The sequence below is a fragment of the Motacilla alba genome, chromosome Z, assembly GCF_015832195.1.
Source record: "Motacilla alba alba isolate MOTALB_02 chromosome Z, Motacilla_alba_V1.0_pri, whole genome shotgun sequence".
Taxonomy (NCBI): domain Eukaryota; kingdom Metazoa; phylum Chordata; class Aves; order Passeriformes; family Motacillidae; genus Motacilla; species Motacilla alba.
In genome coordinates, this window is record NC_052046.1 from 21,369,238 (window position 1) to 21,383,794 (window position 14,557).

At 38.6% G+C, this 14,557-nt stretch overlaps 1 protein-coding gene across 5 annotated transcripts in view; it reads left to right on the forward strand.

Moving 5' to 3' along the window:
• Positions 1–14,557, forward strand: part of MAST4 (microtubule associated serine/threonine kinase family member 4) — a 292,655-nt gene that overhangs the window by 110,102 nt on the left and 167,996 nt on the right. For 2 of the 5 annotated variants that reach the window (XM_038123723.1, XM_038123726.1), the window contains one exon: positions 9,359–9,433. The exons of the other annotated variants lie outside the window; for them this stretch is intronic. In XM_038123723.1, coding sequence (XP_037979651.1) covers positions 9,359–9,433 — 75 coding nt within the window. The remainder of the gene's footprint in view (positions 1–9,358; positions 9,434–14,557) is intronic. 5 annotated transcript variants of the gene reach the window in all.

The following is a 14,557-nucleotide window of genomic DNA, read 5'->3' on the forward strand; positions in this document are numbered from 1 at the left end:
TGTCACAACTAATGAAACTAGTAGTTGTCTGTATTTTCTTTTCAAATTTTTTGTAAGGTGCTTTCTTTGAATTTGATGCAGTTTTGATTGTGATGCTGGTTCATGTGTCATATTTCACATAATGATTTTATATTTGCTTTAACCAACTGATAAACTATGTTTCATTTAGAAGTCAAAAGTTTTAAATTTGTTAAGTTAGCGATTTTCTCAAAATTGCCCACAGGCTTTGAGATGCTAATAATTCCTTCTATTAGATTGAGGCAATATTTGCTTCAAATTGCTTGTAACAGTACCAGTTATTCATTTGAATATTAAAATTACATAAAAATCCGTAAGTTACTGCTGTGATTTCAAAGCAGAATGCTCAATACTGCAATTTAATAATTGTTTTTGATTGTGTTTTTTTTGGCTTTACTTTTCCTCCATACACGTAGCACTAACTTCTGCAATGCTGACCTTATTCTCTGTAGGATCCTTGCTTCATCCAGTGTAAATCAGAACATCATTGTTTTCTGTCAGCAACTCTTGCTTTCTGTTACCTTATTCAATTACTTTGTCTCAGTTTGTAACTTGTGTTCCTCTTGGATTCCCTGTGCTCCTTCATTCCAGTCCCCCTTGATTTTAGGTCTAAGGTTTAGTGCTTCTCAGTGGCATACAACAGCTGGGATTAAAGACAAAAAGGATACTTGCACTCACTGTCTGTACCCTTGATAAAAAACAAGCTCTTCAGAGACTTTGGCAGCTAAATTTCAGGTTTTTACAGTGCATGTTTTATTTGGAGTACTTTGTCCTTTTGAAATTCCTTTGTTTTGTGTATATATGCTCGGCTTAGTTTCATAAGGATGTTAAGTAACACTTCTATGACATCTGGTTGTCCTCCCCAACCAAGACATTATTTCAAAGCAGTGAACATGTGCATTGAAAAATATTACAAGATGGATGATTTTTTAAGCTTTACTATCAGAAATAGGAGGTCTAGTTTTAGCAGCACAATGTAAAAAACTCCATCCTTGCCTGGGTTCTGTAAAAGAAAATGTTGCAAGTGATCAAATCTGAAGAAAATGTTTTAGTAATCAAACTTACAATCTAATTAAACTAATAGATGGTCCGTGGTTAGAAGATGGGCTTGTGGTAACTGGTAGTTACTGTTATGAAACAATGCATGTTTTTCTGAATTTCACTTTCAGCTGTCTGGAACCAGGAAATAGGTCAGAATATCTGCCCTGTAGAATTGACTGAAGTGCATTGATGTGTTTCGTGGAGATAATGTCATGTCTTCTGATAGTATTTTAGTCCTGGAAAGCTACAGCTTGAATTTGGCATGTTTCTGCGTGTGTTTTGCGTATTTGAATATTTTTGGTATTCTCTACAGATCAAAAATGTTATATAAAATACAGAAACATATCTGAAGATGTTTTTCAGCTAATGTAGATTCCTCTCCTGTCCTTCAGTTTAACTTTCTCTTTCTATGTGAAAAGTGAGGAAAATGTGCTAAGTGTATGCAGTGTGTGCTTACTTTAACTTCTGAGTTCTTTTGATGTGAAAAGGGTTTTTCAAGGTGTTTTACCATTTTGCTTTAAATTATGCCACTAGAAGAATACCATTTCAGTTGCTTTGAAAAAACTTAGTGGTATGTACCCAAGTTGTGCAGATACATTAGGGGAATTCAGCAGTAAGAATTTGTGTGTAGAAGAACCTGGAAGTATTCCCCAAACTCTTATGTTTTATGAATACAGAACTCATGAGCACAGCTGGAAAATTTAGGTTATGAGTGGAAAATTGATTTTAGGACTTCAGTGCCCCTTGGGAACCCAGTTTTTTAGTTTTAAATTACTTAATTTTTTTCAGATTTTAGTAAATGTTGGGGCGTTCAATAAGGAAGGAATAATATAAATGAAAAATTAGAGCAAATGTTTCTGACGAGTAAGAGCTACATTTCATGTTACTCTGATTCAATATTCATGTGCTGCTCTCAGTTCTTCAAGACAGAGCATTTCCGTTTCAGACATCTCTTTCAGTTCTTCAGGACACAGCATTTAACATTTAAGAGTATTACAGTTTATTTGGTGTAAGAAAGTAGTGGTCAAGTATGGTGTATTATTAGACTGACAAATAGAAGGCTTTAACATTCAAGCATTTAGCGCATTTTCATATTTGTCACTTTTGTCATGAGTATTTGCTACTGTCTGGAGGCCACAGTTCAAAATTGTTTTTAGGACAAGGTAGCCAAAATCTAAAAGTTTTTAGGGTTGGTTGGCAGCAGAGAAGATTTGAGGTTGAGCATATCACATCTGTGATTTGAACAGGGGCTATTACTGCATTTACGTGCTTTGTGTTGTGGTTGTGATAAGAGATTTAATCCTTAACAAATGTATTTGTATGAGGTAACTGCAAAGACCTCATTGCATATGACCGTGATCTTCTGAAAAGACTAATGCCTGCTAGACTGGAGCAGCATCTTGACTGACTGTTAAGTTGCTTCAGTGTAATTTCTCAAATAGTAGTTGTCTTTCTTGCTCTTAGGACTGTGCATTGCATTACTCCTCATATTTCAGCACAGATTTTTTTAATGAGTCTTTGGAATTTGTTTTATGTTGCATGCAATTTGCCTAACCGGTAATGCCAACTCTTTTTTTTTCTCTTTTTTGTCTTCTGGCATTCTTTCTTACATTCTCCTTATGGTCACAGCAAAATGCTAGTCTTATCTGATTGGGATTGCAGCTCAGGACTTGAATGTTTTTGAGCATTTCTGAGAAGACTTTGGAAGTGATTTTTTTGTCTGTTTTTTTATGGGGTTCAGGGGTTTTAGAGTAGAATAACAAGAGAATAACTACCTTTTTTGTGCATGCATTTTCTTTTCTGCATTTCTGTTCCTGTGTATTTATTTGTGTGTGCTTAGGGCTGATGTCTTGTAATGGTTTCTGTAGCACCTTACGCCTCTTCCTTTATTTTAAGAGGAAGAACGGAAGCCTCCAGTAAGTTTTTTAGCACTGCTGCAAAATGTAGTAGTGTATGCTTTTTGATTGCCTGTTTCACCCTAAAGACACCTTCAATTATTTCAATATAATTTCTTTCTGACATGAAGTCTGTCTGACATATCAATACTAACCTTTTCTGATGCTGAATCCAGTAATGTTGCTCTGGCTTATAGGTTTGTGAAGTGTGTTTTCCTGTCTTCAGGCTCTCAGGAGTTACATGGAGAAGATTCAGGCACTTTTAAATGGATGAGTTTCTGCAAAGGAGCTATTCCAGAAAAAAGATCTTATTTAAAGCACCCATTTTTCATGTGTGTTCTCTCTAGTACCACTGAGAAAATGCAGTAATCAATGAGGATCCTGTCAAAAATTAGTTCTTGCCCTTTTCGCCTTCAAAATGGCCCCATGTTCTTTGTTCAAATGCTGTAATGATTGTCTGCATAGAATCTGGATGTGGTTAGGGAGAAGAGGAGAGTACCATAACTAGGAGTGCTAATGGGAGAGTGTCTGGCACACTGATGTGTTAGACTGCCAAACAATTTCAGCAAACATGTTAGTTACACATTTTTCTTACTCAGAATTCAACATCTGTTGCTGTGCTGCAAGAATTGGATACAGAAATTTACCTGAGATGATTTTTTTTGTCTGCCAGTACTTTCTGTTGGTAACAGCTTGATTGCTGCAAGATGCATTCCTGGCCTTTGGTTTGTATTCTGTTTGGGAGATAACTTTTAAAGGTTTTTTTTTTTTTGGTGTTTGACATTGAAACTGCACATGTGTGTTGGCTTTTTATTGACATGATATCTTGCCTTGGCTGTAAGGATTGTCAGTTGTGCCATAATATGACATTGTTTGTCAAATAACTGACAAACAGTTATGCCTGTTTTTTAAATTCCATGACTATGTAGAAATCTTTCTTACTTAACTATGCTTTTTCTCTGCTGTGAGATGCCTCTGAAGCAGAAAGAGCTTTCCTGATCATCCTAAAAAGTTTGGCTCAGAGCCTACTTAAGTATTACACTGAAACTCAAATTTTTGGGCAGTGGACATCAGCAAGAAATGAACATCTTAGTAGTTAAAAACCAAGCCAAACCAACACACCCCTCCCCCTCAGTAAATCCCTAAACATTTCACACTTGCTTGAATCTAAAGCTGAGAGAAAAGGACCGTGTGTTACAATTTATAACATGGTCCTGCCCCCACACTCGGCACACTGATTTGCCTACTGTCTGCTGCTCTGTTTTACAAAAATGAGTAATTTGAATTCAGTGTACTTTTGAAGTCATGGAGACTATGACTCAGGATTATACCACATTGTTTGTTACCTCTTGTACCAGCACAAGGGCTTGGAGACATTTTTGGATTATACTGTGTTATCAGAAGGCTAAGTTCCAAGCTTCTGAACACCTGTTGGTCTGTCTCTGCTTAAATTGATTTTCATAGTTTCCTCATCAATCTGTTGCATTATTTGCATGTCACCTTGAGTAATTCAGCTTTTCCACACTGTATACCCTTTAAGCGTCGGTGAATTTTTAAAATCATGGCATGTAAGCAGGGTATGTTTTGCTGTCTAGTTTTGTGAATTTTTGTGGGAACAGAATGTGTACAGCCTCCGTCCCTCTCTGCACATCCCTGCTACCTCTATCTCTTATGAAGTATCAAATTGTTTTAAAAAGTTGAATTAATCTTTATGAGAAAAAGGCCTCCAGTGCCTGTAAAGACTACTCTTTTTACCTTCTTCTTGATTATGAAAAGCTGATTAACCAATCTACACCTGTAACACTGAAAATTTGAATAATTTACCTTTTGAGTCTCCCTAGATCTTTTGTTTTTTCCTCTTTGCTGGTCTCATGTTATTGCTGAAACAGGAATAGCATTTCATTATCTCTTTGGTAAGTTGAAACACAGAGAAATTTATTTGTTCAAGACTGCAAGGCTACTGGTGACCTTACAGCAGATAAGACATAACCTTATAACAGATAGAATGTAATAGAATTAAAACAGGTGTCAAAATTTTATCTACCAACACACTTCAAGGATTAAGTATGAAATGATCATAATATCTGGATGGACCCAGTCTAATCTCCAGGAGCTTTTACTAAGCAGATATCTGATAGAGATGGCCTTGGTGTTGTTCAAAGACCTGTTCAGCAAGTAACCTGTGCCAGAAAGCTGTGCGTAGGAAGAAATACTAATGCTGATGTAGCATGCTGACTTTCTGAATGGTGTCATATAATTAATAAAACCATAACTGGATAATATGGTAAATTAGTGTTGCACTGCTGCTGTTGAAGGTTTTAGTAAAGTGAAATGACTTGATTGTGTGGCCATCCCACAATATTTACTGCTTTCTTTGCTATATCCTAAAACTATTGAGGTATCAGAAGTGAATGGCATTCTTTGTTCCTGATATCTTGGCCCCTTTGAAGCAAGAAAGAAAGAAGGAGAAAAATCAGACTAAACACATCCCATTCTAACACGTAATTTTTGTTCCTAATTTTCTTATTTGCTTTGAACTTTCTTGTATTTTTGCTGTACCCTCACAGCTGTATTTACGTAGTCCTCCTAAATAGATGAATTATTACAGAGTAACATTTTAACATTGCAGTAGAAAGAAAGAAAAAGGGAATCTTCAGAACAGTTAAAAATATACAGTGTAGTGGTTTGGTAGTTAAATAGAACAGCTGCATCTAGTGTGAGACTCTATACAACAGGAGGTAGATTGCCATGTAAAGGGAAGTAACAAAAAGTTTAGAGGCAGTCTTAGCCATGACAGCAGGTCTTGGCCATAAGTTTCACTGTAACTCTTGCTAAACTCGAATGCCAGGATTCTCAGTCATCTCTATAGGACACCTCTATGTTTCAGTCACCTCTATAAGGCACTTAAAGATGTGGCAGGGACTTTATGGCACTTGGGTGCAGATGTATCTTGAGGGAGCCTGGGGCTAGTCTTGGGGAAGAAGCATGTTTAGAATGATCATGGTTTGAAGGTGTGTCTGTATGGCACTCATTAATGTAAAAACATTGAAATAGCCTTGTCAGCATAAGGATTTGCCCAGCTTGATGTGGATGGAGTTGTGTCTGCGAATTATTTTTACCTCAGTGCTAAATACCTGCAAATCTGTCAGAGACCAGCTGTGGTGTTAGTGAATTCAGCTCCTCTTTGTGGAAATTTTTACAACTTGTTTCAGATCTGTCAGCTAATAAAAATTGAGAGGAAAAAAAGAAGTCTGTGGCCGCTTCAGTCTGGAGGTAGAAATCTCTTCAGATAAGACCACATGCTTGTGTCACTTGCTATTCTTGCTTTTCTCTTGATACCAGCCTCTTCACCCAAAAGCATATTTTCTCCTCACAGCTGTTTTCAGGCACCTGTGGCTTCAGAAATAAACTATGTGCAATACTTGGTGTCCCAGTCTGTGTTGCTTTTTTTTTATTATTATTTTTTTATATTTTTTTTTGTGGGGTGGTGTGTGTTTTTGGTTTTATGTGAGTTTTTGTTTTGTTTTGTTTTTTCTTACCCCAAGATGTGTGTTTCCCAGAAGATTATGTCTTGGATTACTCACCAGTTAAAGGAAATAAATCTCTGTCTCTTTCTGCTCCCATGCCAATTTTCTGCGTGCCACCTAAGTAAAATGCTAAAATACCTTACCACAGAATTATTTAGGATCCTTGAGTTTTTCCTTTAGCTGTTCTTGTTCATGTGAATTGTGTTGGCTTTTGCAAGGATTTAGTTTTCTGACAGTAGTTTTATTATATCAACTTATAATTGCAACTGAGTCTTTCCTCTCTAAAGGGCCTTCATCCTTCAAGGGTATCATGGATCCACTGTATGTGCTTTGTGGTAATAACTGCAGTGACTCTGAATGCTTAGTCTTTCCAGCATGTAGGTTTTTGTTGTTGTTACTGTTTTTTGGTTTTTCTTTTTTTTTTCCCCCAAGTTAGAGATTGCTGTTTCTCTGTAACATTGACTCTGGTTTCTCTGCCCTTATTAGACAATCCTGTATGGAACAGTACCTACTGCTGACATTGGCAGAAGGTTTCTGTTTTTATCAGCTGAAATGCAATACTAAGGAACATGACATTATGATGTGAAACCTTTATGCCTACAGTCTAATGTCTCTAATGTCTTCGAATACTCTATATCTAATTTTTTCATAGTGAAAGAACCGGCTTCTTTCAAGCTTTTTTTAATATTTTGTTGATCTTAGTTGAACCTTCACATGTTGTGATGATAAACTATCATTCCTACATGGAATGGTATTGCATGAAGTCTACCCTGACTGTTTTGGGCTAAAAAGTGAGCTGTTAATACATTCTGATTCAGGATGTTGTACTGGCTGGCGTGATTGAAGGCACAGCCCACATAAACATTTAATAGTCTGAACTCTGACTTTCCTTTTTCATAGGAGTAATTACATTAATCTAGGTACACATTTTTGCTTCTGAAATGGTATTGGTGCTGTATTGGGTTTTTTCTATGTGTTAATTGTGCTTGTGCCAGCTCTCAACTCCTTCTGGAAACCATTCTGAAGGAGAGACAGGAAAGAAAGAAAAATGTGAATAAGGGAAGAAGAATTCCATGTTTCACAGTTAAGTACAGGATCCCATATTAGATTAGCTAATAACCATAATATGGGAGAAGGTAGGGCCTCTGAAGTTCAGCACTTTTGCTAGCTAATGTCCAGGTTAAGCTGTCTCTACCATTGTTTCCAAACTGTGACAGAAAGAAGACCCTTTTCAAGCAGTAATTATATAAAATTTGATTTTAGATCATAATGGTGAGGGCATTGAGAATTTTTAAAAGAAAGTGTTGAAGAAGAAGTGTAAAGGTCTTCTTTACCTTCTTCTTTACCTTCCTGCCATTGCACTTCCTTTTGATTTTAGTCTATTACACCAGTAGTGGAATGTTACCAAAGTACCTTGCCATTAGCAGAACAGTCTTCTGCAACTGTAACCAAGTGTTTAGGCAAGTGTTGGATAACTACTTTTTCTGTAATGCTGGTTCTATTGATTAGAGCTAGTTTGCACTACTACTGTTGTGGATTTGGTGAATTATGATGTTATCCTCCTATGGTGGCTGTAATCTTTGATTATTTCCACTGGATCTTTTTGAGTTAAAGGGCTGGTTCTGTCTGTGTGGTGTCATGCCAGAAGTAGAAGCCTTCTTGTTAAGGAGGTGTAAAAAACTACTCTTATAAAAAACTACTTTTTTAAAAAAAAGTCTTGAGATCTTGAAAAATATTTGAGTAGCATTGTATTTTCATTTAAAAACCCCTGTGAATATCTTTTCAGAAGTAGGAGCAGGTCTGTCTTATATTTTTAAAATACTGTCACTTTTTTTCTGGGGAAGACTCTTAGGAGAATTGTGTATGGGTTCCAAAAGAAAAAGAAAAAAAATAAGAAAGAAAAAACGAGTCTTATAAATTTTCATACTCTGATCCCTGTGGCTAGAAGGAGGCTCTTCACCCATATTTTCTCTCCTTCAGACACATACCTGAAATAACAGACTGTAGAGTTCATACTTACTACAGCAATGAGAAGCTTTCGAAATGGGAAAGTTTCTGGAGAGATTGATGCAGTGTATTTGAAGTGTCTTGGGGAAGAAACTAGATGTTGCACTTCTGTCTCTTGGATATTAAGGAGGTAGAGGATTTAGAACCAGTATCTCATATCCTGGAAAAATCTCTTGTTGTATTGCACATGTAATGAAGACTATCAGGTTTCAGATTATTTTTCAGATGAATGCTCTTTCAGGTTTTACTTTCTAAGAGAAAATACTTACCTTTCACCTGTGTGAGCCTGGTCTTTCTCAGTTTTCTCAGGCAGGACATTATCTCTGTAAGGTAAAAGTCTCTAGAATTTAAGGTGATTATTGCAGGTCTGGGTAGAGAATATGAATCTTAAAAAAATCTTATTTTGCTAGAGGAGATTTTGATGTTTGTGTTGAAGCATAAATCCAGCTGGATTGGGTTTTTTGTGTTTAACTGCATAAGTCGATTCAGAAAATGTAAGATAATGTGTATACTTTGCGGAAGTGAAATGAATGTTTAACTTCAATGTGTGTATCTGAAAGTTAAGTAGGCATGTGTACATGTGTGTATATGTAGATTTATAGGAGACAACATTATTAAATGTGTGTAAATAATACGTATAGAAAAGCCTTGAGAGGCTGCTTTTTAAAGCAAATGCTTAATTTTCTTTCTGGTATTTGTACAGTGGTATTACTTAAATTGATATAATAAAGCTTTTTCGAAGTTAGTGAAAATACAGTTCAGTTAAATACTCTCCCTCTCCCTTCTCCAACATCTTCCATTTCATCCCCTCCACTATCCATTGCCCCCCTTTCCTCTGTTTCTTCCTCTCCTTTCTTCATTCACTGTCAGGAAGGGACGCCTCAGAAGAGTCATTTCAGCTCAGCACGTCACCGTCAGAGACTAGTGGAACCATCAGCTACAAAAGTGAGTGCCTTTATTGAAGGACCATTTCTAAAACAGAATGTTGTGTCAGCAGAGGATTTGTTGCTGAAGAGAAGCTCGGTGTGCTTGGTGAGGGATTTAGTTATTTTTACTCATCTGCAAGTAATATAATCACTATTTCTAATGGTGTACTTCAGCACTGAATTGATTCCTCCTTAAGTGCAGCAGTTGTTTTTTTAAACTTTAAAAAGTTGTGGGGAGATTTTGTTTGTATCTGCAAAGTGTAATAGAAACTGTACGAAAAGTTCCACTTTGCTTTTATCAGTTTGTGTGGTGTCTTTTTCTAAATCCATATGCAGTCCATTTGTCTCATTCTTAAACAACAGAAGGATTTCATTGAATAAAAAATTGGCAAGGATATGGAAAATAATCAAACACTATTATCAAATGCTATGAAGCAGTACAAGTTTCAGTGTAAAAAAATAGACAGGCATCAAAAGATGATATGAGCAAATGCAATAGCAGTGCTTGCTAGTTCATAAGGCTGTTCCACCTTTTAGAGATGTACTCAAAAACTTGATGGGTTCACTGAGGTTGATTTTACTATGTAACTTGTAATAAAATAAATTATAGTGCACATTTTAGAGCAGCAGTATTCACCTGTATTTATTTTGTGCTACTTTTTTGTGCTACTCCAGCAAATATGAAACTGTGTATCCATTACCATCACTGCCTGGAAATCCCATTTTTCACTTTATTTGAGATACTGCAGAATTCATAGCAGTATTTACATACAACTTTTGATACAGGTTGAAGTAGGTCTGTGATAGCAGTCCTGGTTATGAAAGAAAAGCCCTGCTTCTATGTTTTGTCTTATATTTTAATAAGGATTCCAAGTACTGTTGTCATACTGATTCCATACTGTTTTTATATGTGTTAATTCATTAGGTATTAGTAATACTGACTTTTACTATTTCTTTCAGCATGTAGCAACATTATCAATACTAAGATTGATAATGGGGGTCTGGGGAAGGGCATTTTGGAGTTTAAAGAAGCAAAAGTAAGTCAAACACACACACATACCCAAAAAACCCACCCAAAACCATCTATAACTATCTATATCTATATCTATCTACCTAGATATATCTATACACACAGACACACGTATCAACGTATACTCTTGTCAAGCCACTTGCTGTGTGCATTACTGTTTACTAGAATGAAATAATTTCTGCAATGTGTAGAGCCTCAATGTGTAAAGGAAAAATTTCTACTGAAGCGCAATTCTATGGACATAAGTGTGCTAGGTTTTGCTCCCTCCTCTTACCTATTTTTCCTGCATTTTTTCACCATGCCCCACTACCCTACTGTTTGTCTGAATATACATTGGCAAAGGTAGGTGTGCTGTCAAAACCTCAGTGTGCTAGCTAAGAGTAACCTTAGTATTTGCTCTTCTATTTTGTTTGGGACAGAAGGACCAGAAAGGGTCTTACTTGGTGTTTCTAGAGTCCTAAGCCACTGTCCTGTAGTTTCTTTGCCGCTGGGAGAACATCCTGATGCACTGGGAGCATGTCAGCAGCTGAACTCTGCTGGACACCTGCCCAGCATCAAGAGGGGGTCTGTTACACAGACCACATCAGCTCCCCCTCTCCCTCTACAATGACTGCCAGCAGTTTCAGCATGACCAGCTGCGTAGAAAAAACTTCTCAGCACATAGTAAGAACATTGCTCTGGTTTAGTGCTTTGTTTTGATTAAAATATGTCTGGAGAGATAAGGAAGGAGAAGAGGAAAGAGGAGGGAGGGGAGGAGAAGAGAGGAGGCATATACGAAGCATTTCTTCAGTGCCAGTGGGAGAGAAGAGAAAAACTGCAAGTTCATAGTTCTTTGTGATCTGCAGGTCCCTCATGTAATCTCCCTCGCTGTCCAGGCAAGAGACTGGTGAAAATCTGGAGCAGTAGTCTTCTGAGGCCTGTTCTTTGGTAACATTTCACTGAGTGGGCAGTACTTAGACATGGCAAGCCTATAAAACTAACAGGCACCTGTACCCATCTGTGCTACCAGCCATGCTTTCTCTTCCTCTTTGGTACACATTTCTCAGTGAAGAATAGATGCCATGCTTTATGTCCTAGGTATATGTGCTTTTCTTCTCACCCACCCACCACCCTTGCTGTGTTCTTGAAATCAATAGCTGAAAGTATTGTGCATCCCAGGTTTGGCTGAGGTAATTTGAGCCATTAATTTCTGTTTCTTTCCTCATCCTCCCTGCATGCCTTCTCCTTCTTTTGTGCATGGGTCACATGCAGAGGCTTGGATGATGTGTTTTGGGCTCATGGAATCCCAGAATTGTCATAAGTTGGAAAAGGCCTCGAAGATCAAGTCCAGTTGTTAACCCAGCACCATATTCACCATCAAACCATGTCCCCAAGTGCTATATCTACACATCTTTTGAACACTTCCAGGGATGGTGATTCTGCTACTTCCCTGGGAACCTTGTTCCACTGCCTGACCATCCTTTCAGTAGGGAAATTGCTCCTAATCCTCAGTCTAAACCTCTTGTGACATTACTTGTGTCTAATAATTCTCTGGGTTTCAGGTCTGGGAGAAGTCATGTTAACCTGTGGCTAGACCCCACTCAGGTGGGCCTAGCTGATGGAATGGGGAATCTGGATTTGGCCTTGGCACCTCACCAGAAAGTTTTGGAGTAGGGATATTGGCTGGTGATTATAGGACAAGGTGACATAGTTTGCTGCTCTACATGGGACATGTCCTGGAAGTGGACATGAGAAGTGTGAAAAGGTGATTTTCAACACCTTTTTTCAGGACTGTTGGAGCTGTACTGGGTTACTACTACTCTATGGGCTGAGACTACTCAAGAAACGGAAGACAAATTGTCCTGAAGCAGGTACTGCATCTGATTGTGTGCTGGTTGGAGGAGAAATCCTGAGCAGATTTGGCTGGCCAAAGTATGGCCAGTGCACTGATTACCAAAAGGGGAAAGTATTCTTCAAAGGCTCATCTGTGTTCCAAGGACAGGCTTCAGGCAGTGTGAAATCCTCAGTATTTACTATTCAGATCACTATAAAAGTAAAGAAGGGAAGTGCTGCTAGCACAGAGCTTCTGAGAGACAAACTATGTCTTTCCTTTGTATTCCTGTTGCTCTTGAAGAACTACTGTTTTCTGTCAGTCACATGCAGACTGCTGAAAGTCAGTAGGAGTGTCATCAGAATCCTTCTTCCCTGTTGTGTGGCAAGATTGCCCTTACCAGTTGTTGCTGTGACAACCTGATCAGAAAGCTCTCTGCCTCAAGGAATCCATTTGCAAAGCGACTGGTAAAGAAAGCCCACAACTTTCTCTCATGGAGTTGTAACTCGGCTGGGAAAGTTGAATTCCAGTAATTTCAAAAGGCAACAGCAGTGCACCCTATGCCAGTCCTACCAATGACTTAAGCTGCATACTCATTGTCTCTCTGCAGACACATCTGCTGCAGTGCCTTTTGACAGCCTCTTCTACCACTTGGGCCTACAGATCATTGATAATTAATTCTTGGGCAATGGGGGAGCGAGGGTGCTCTCCTGATCCAGACTAGGAATATGACTGAGAGTCAGTTTTGCAGGTAGTTCCAGAGTAGGAAGCTGTAGAAAGGCAAGTCTGGCAGAACTTCTCCAGCTGTTTGTTTTGTCATGCTCATTTGTTGCCTCAGGAAGAGCTGCCAGTTGTTCCTGGTGGTACAGAAGCCTCATGGTCTTGTTATGTCAAACCAAGGACTATTTTGCCTGCTTTTAGACTAAATATGGCAAATTGCCATCAACAAATCTCACGTGCTTTTCTTTAAGCTTGTTAGTGCACACACAGACACACAAACACAAAATCCCCCCCCAAAAACAAAGAAAAAAATTAAAACCAAACAAACTTGTTACTTTGGAAATGTTGTTTTGTATCTTGGCAATGTAAAGACTGGTGGGATCCTTTTTATTCCTTTTGTCTTCCTGTGCAGCAGCTGTTGGCCCAGGTGGCAGGATGTAGTGGAAGCTCAGCCTGCACAGCTTGCAGGGACTGTTGCCTCTATCAGGGATGCTACTTGGGCTTGGGGCAAAACCATCACAAACTTGTAAAGGAATACTGGTTTTGTGCCTACATTCTGCTGGGCTTTGTTCTGGCGTTTAATTCTGCATGTCCTCAGTTTCCTGCATCTGCCTCCTAACCTCATGGTAACGGGAGAATGATTGTATTTGGGAGACTTGGAAGCAAGGCAGTGTGTCTCATGAGAGCAGCAGCAGTGCTGTGTGGGTCAAAGGACTCTGAGTTACAAATTGCCCAGAAGGTCTTTCATCTGTGGTCAGCTGATTGCAGTGATTCACTTGTGTCTGCTTGTCCTGGACCCTCAAGAAGTGCATTTCTGGGTCAGTGATTTGAGTGACCCAAAACAACAAGGGACATGCCGTATTGACTTAGTGAGACTAATGTTTCCGGAGGGGAGAGGATCTTGGCCTGTCCTGTCAAAAGAGAGTAGAGTTGTTAGGATATGGTGCTGTGAACTTGGAGAGCTATGAGTTCATGTTTGATCTGATGCAAATCAGGGGAAGCTAAACTTCAAACAATTATACTGTCATAGAATGGTATGGATTGGAAGGAACCTTAAGATCACTAGTTCCAATTGTCTGCCATAGGCAAGCACATGCTAGACCAGAGCTCCATTCAGCTTGGCCTTGAACACATCTAGGGATAGGACATCCCTGGTTCCTGCAGGTTCTACAGGCCAGCCTGTTCTAGTGCCTCACCAACCTAATGGGAAAAACTTTTTTGCTAATAACCAATCTAAACCTGCCCTCTTTCAGTTTGAAGCCATTGATCTTTGTCCTCTCACTACATGCCCTTGTAAAAAGATGTTTCCATCATTTTTAGATTCCCTTCAGGTACTTGGTGACTGCAGTAAGGTCACCCTGAAATCTTCTTTTCTTGAAGATGAGCAATCCCAATTCTCTCAGCCTTTTTTTTTCATAGGAGATGTGCTCCATCCTTCTCATTGTTTTGATGGCTTCCTCTGGACTCATTTCAACAAATGAGTATCTTTACTGGGCTGAGGACCTCAGAACTGAACACAATATTCCAGGTGGGGTCTCACCAGAGCAGAACAGAGGGGCAGAATCCCCTCCCTGGCCCTGCTG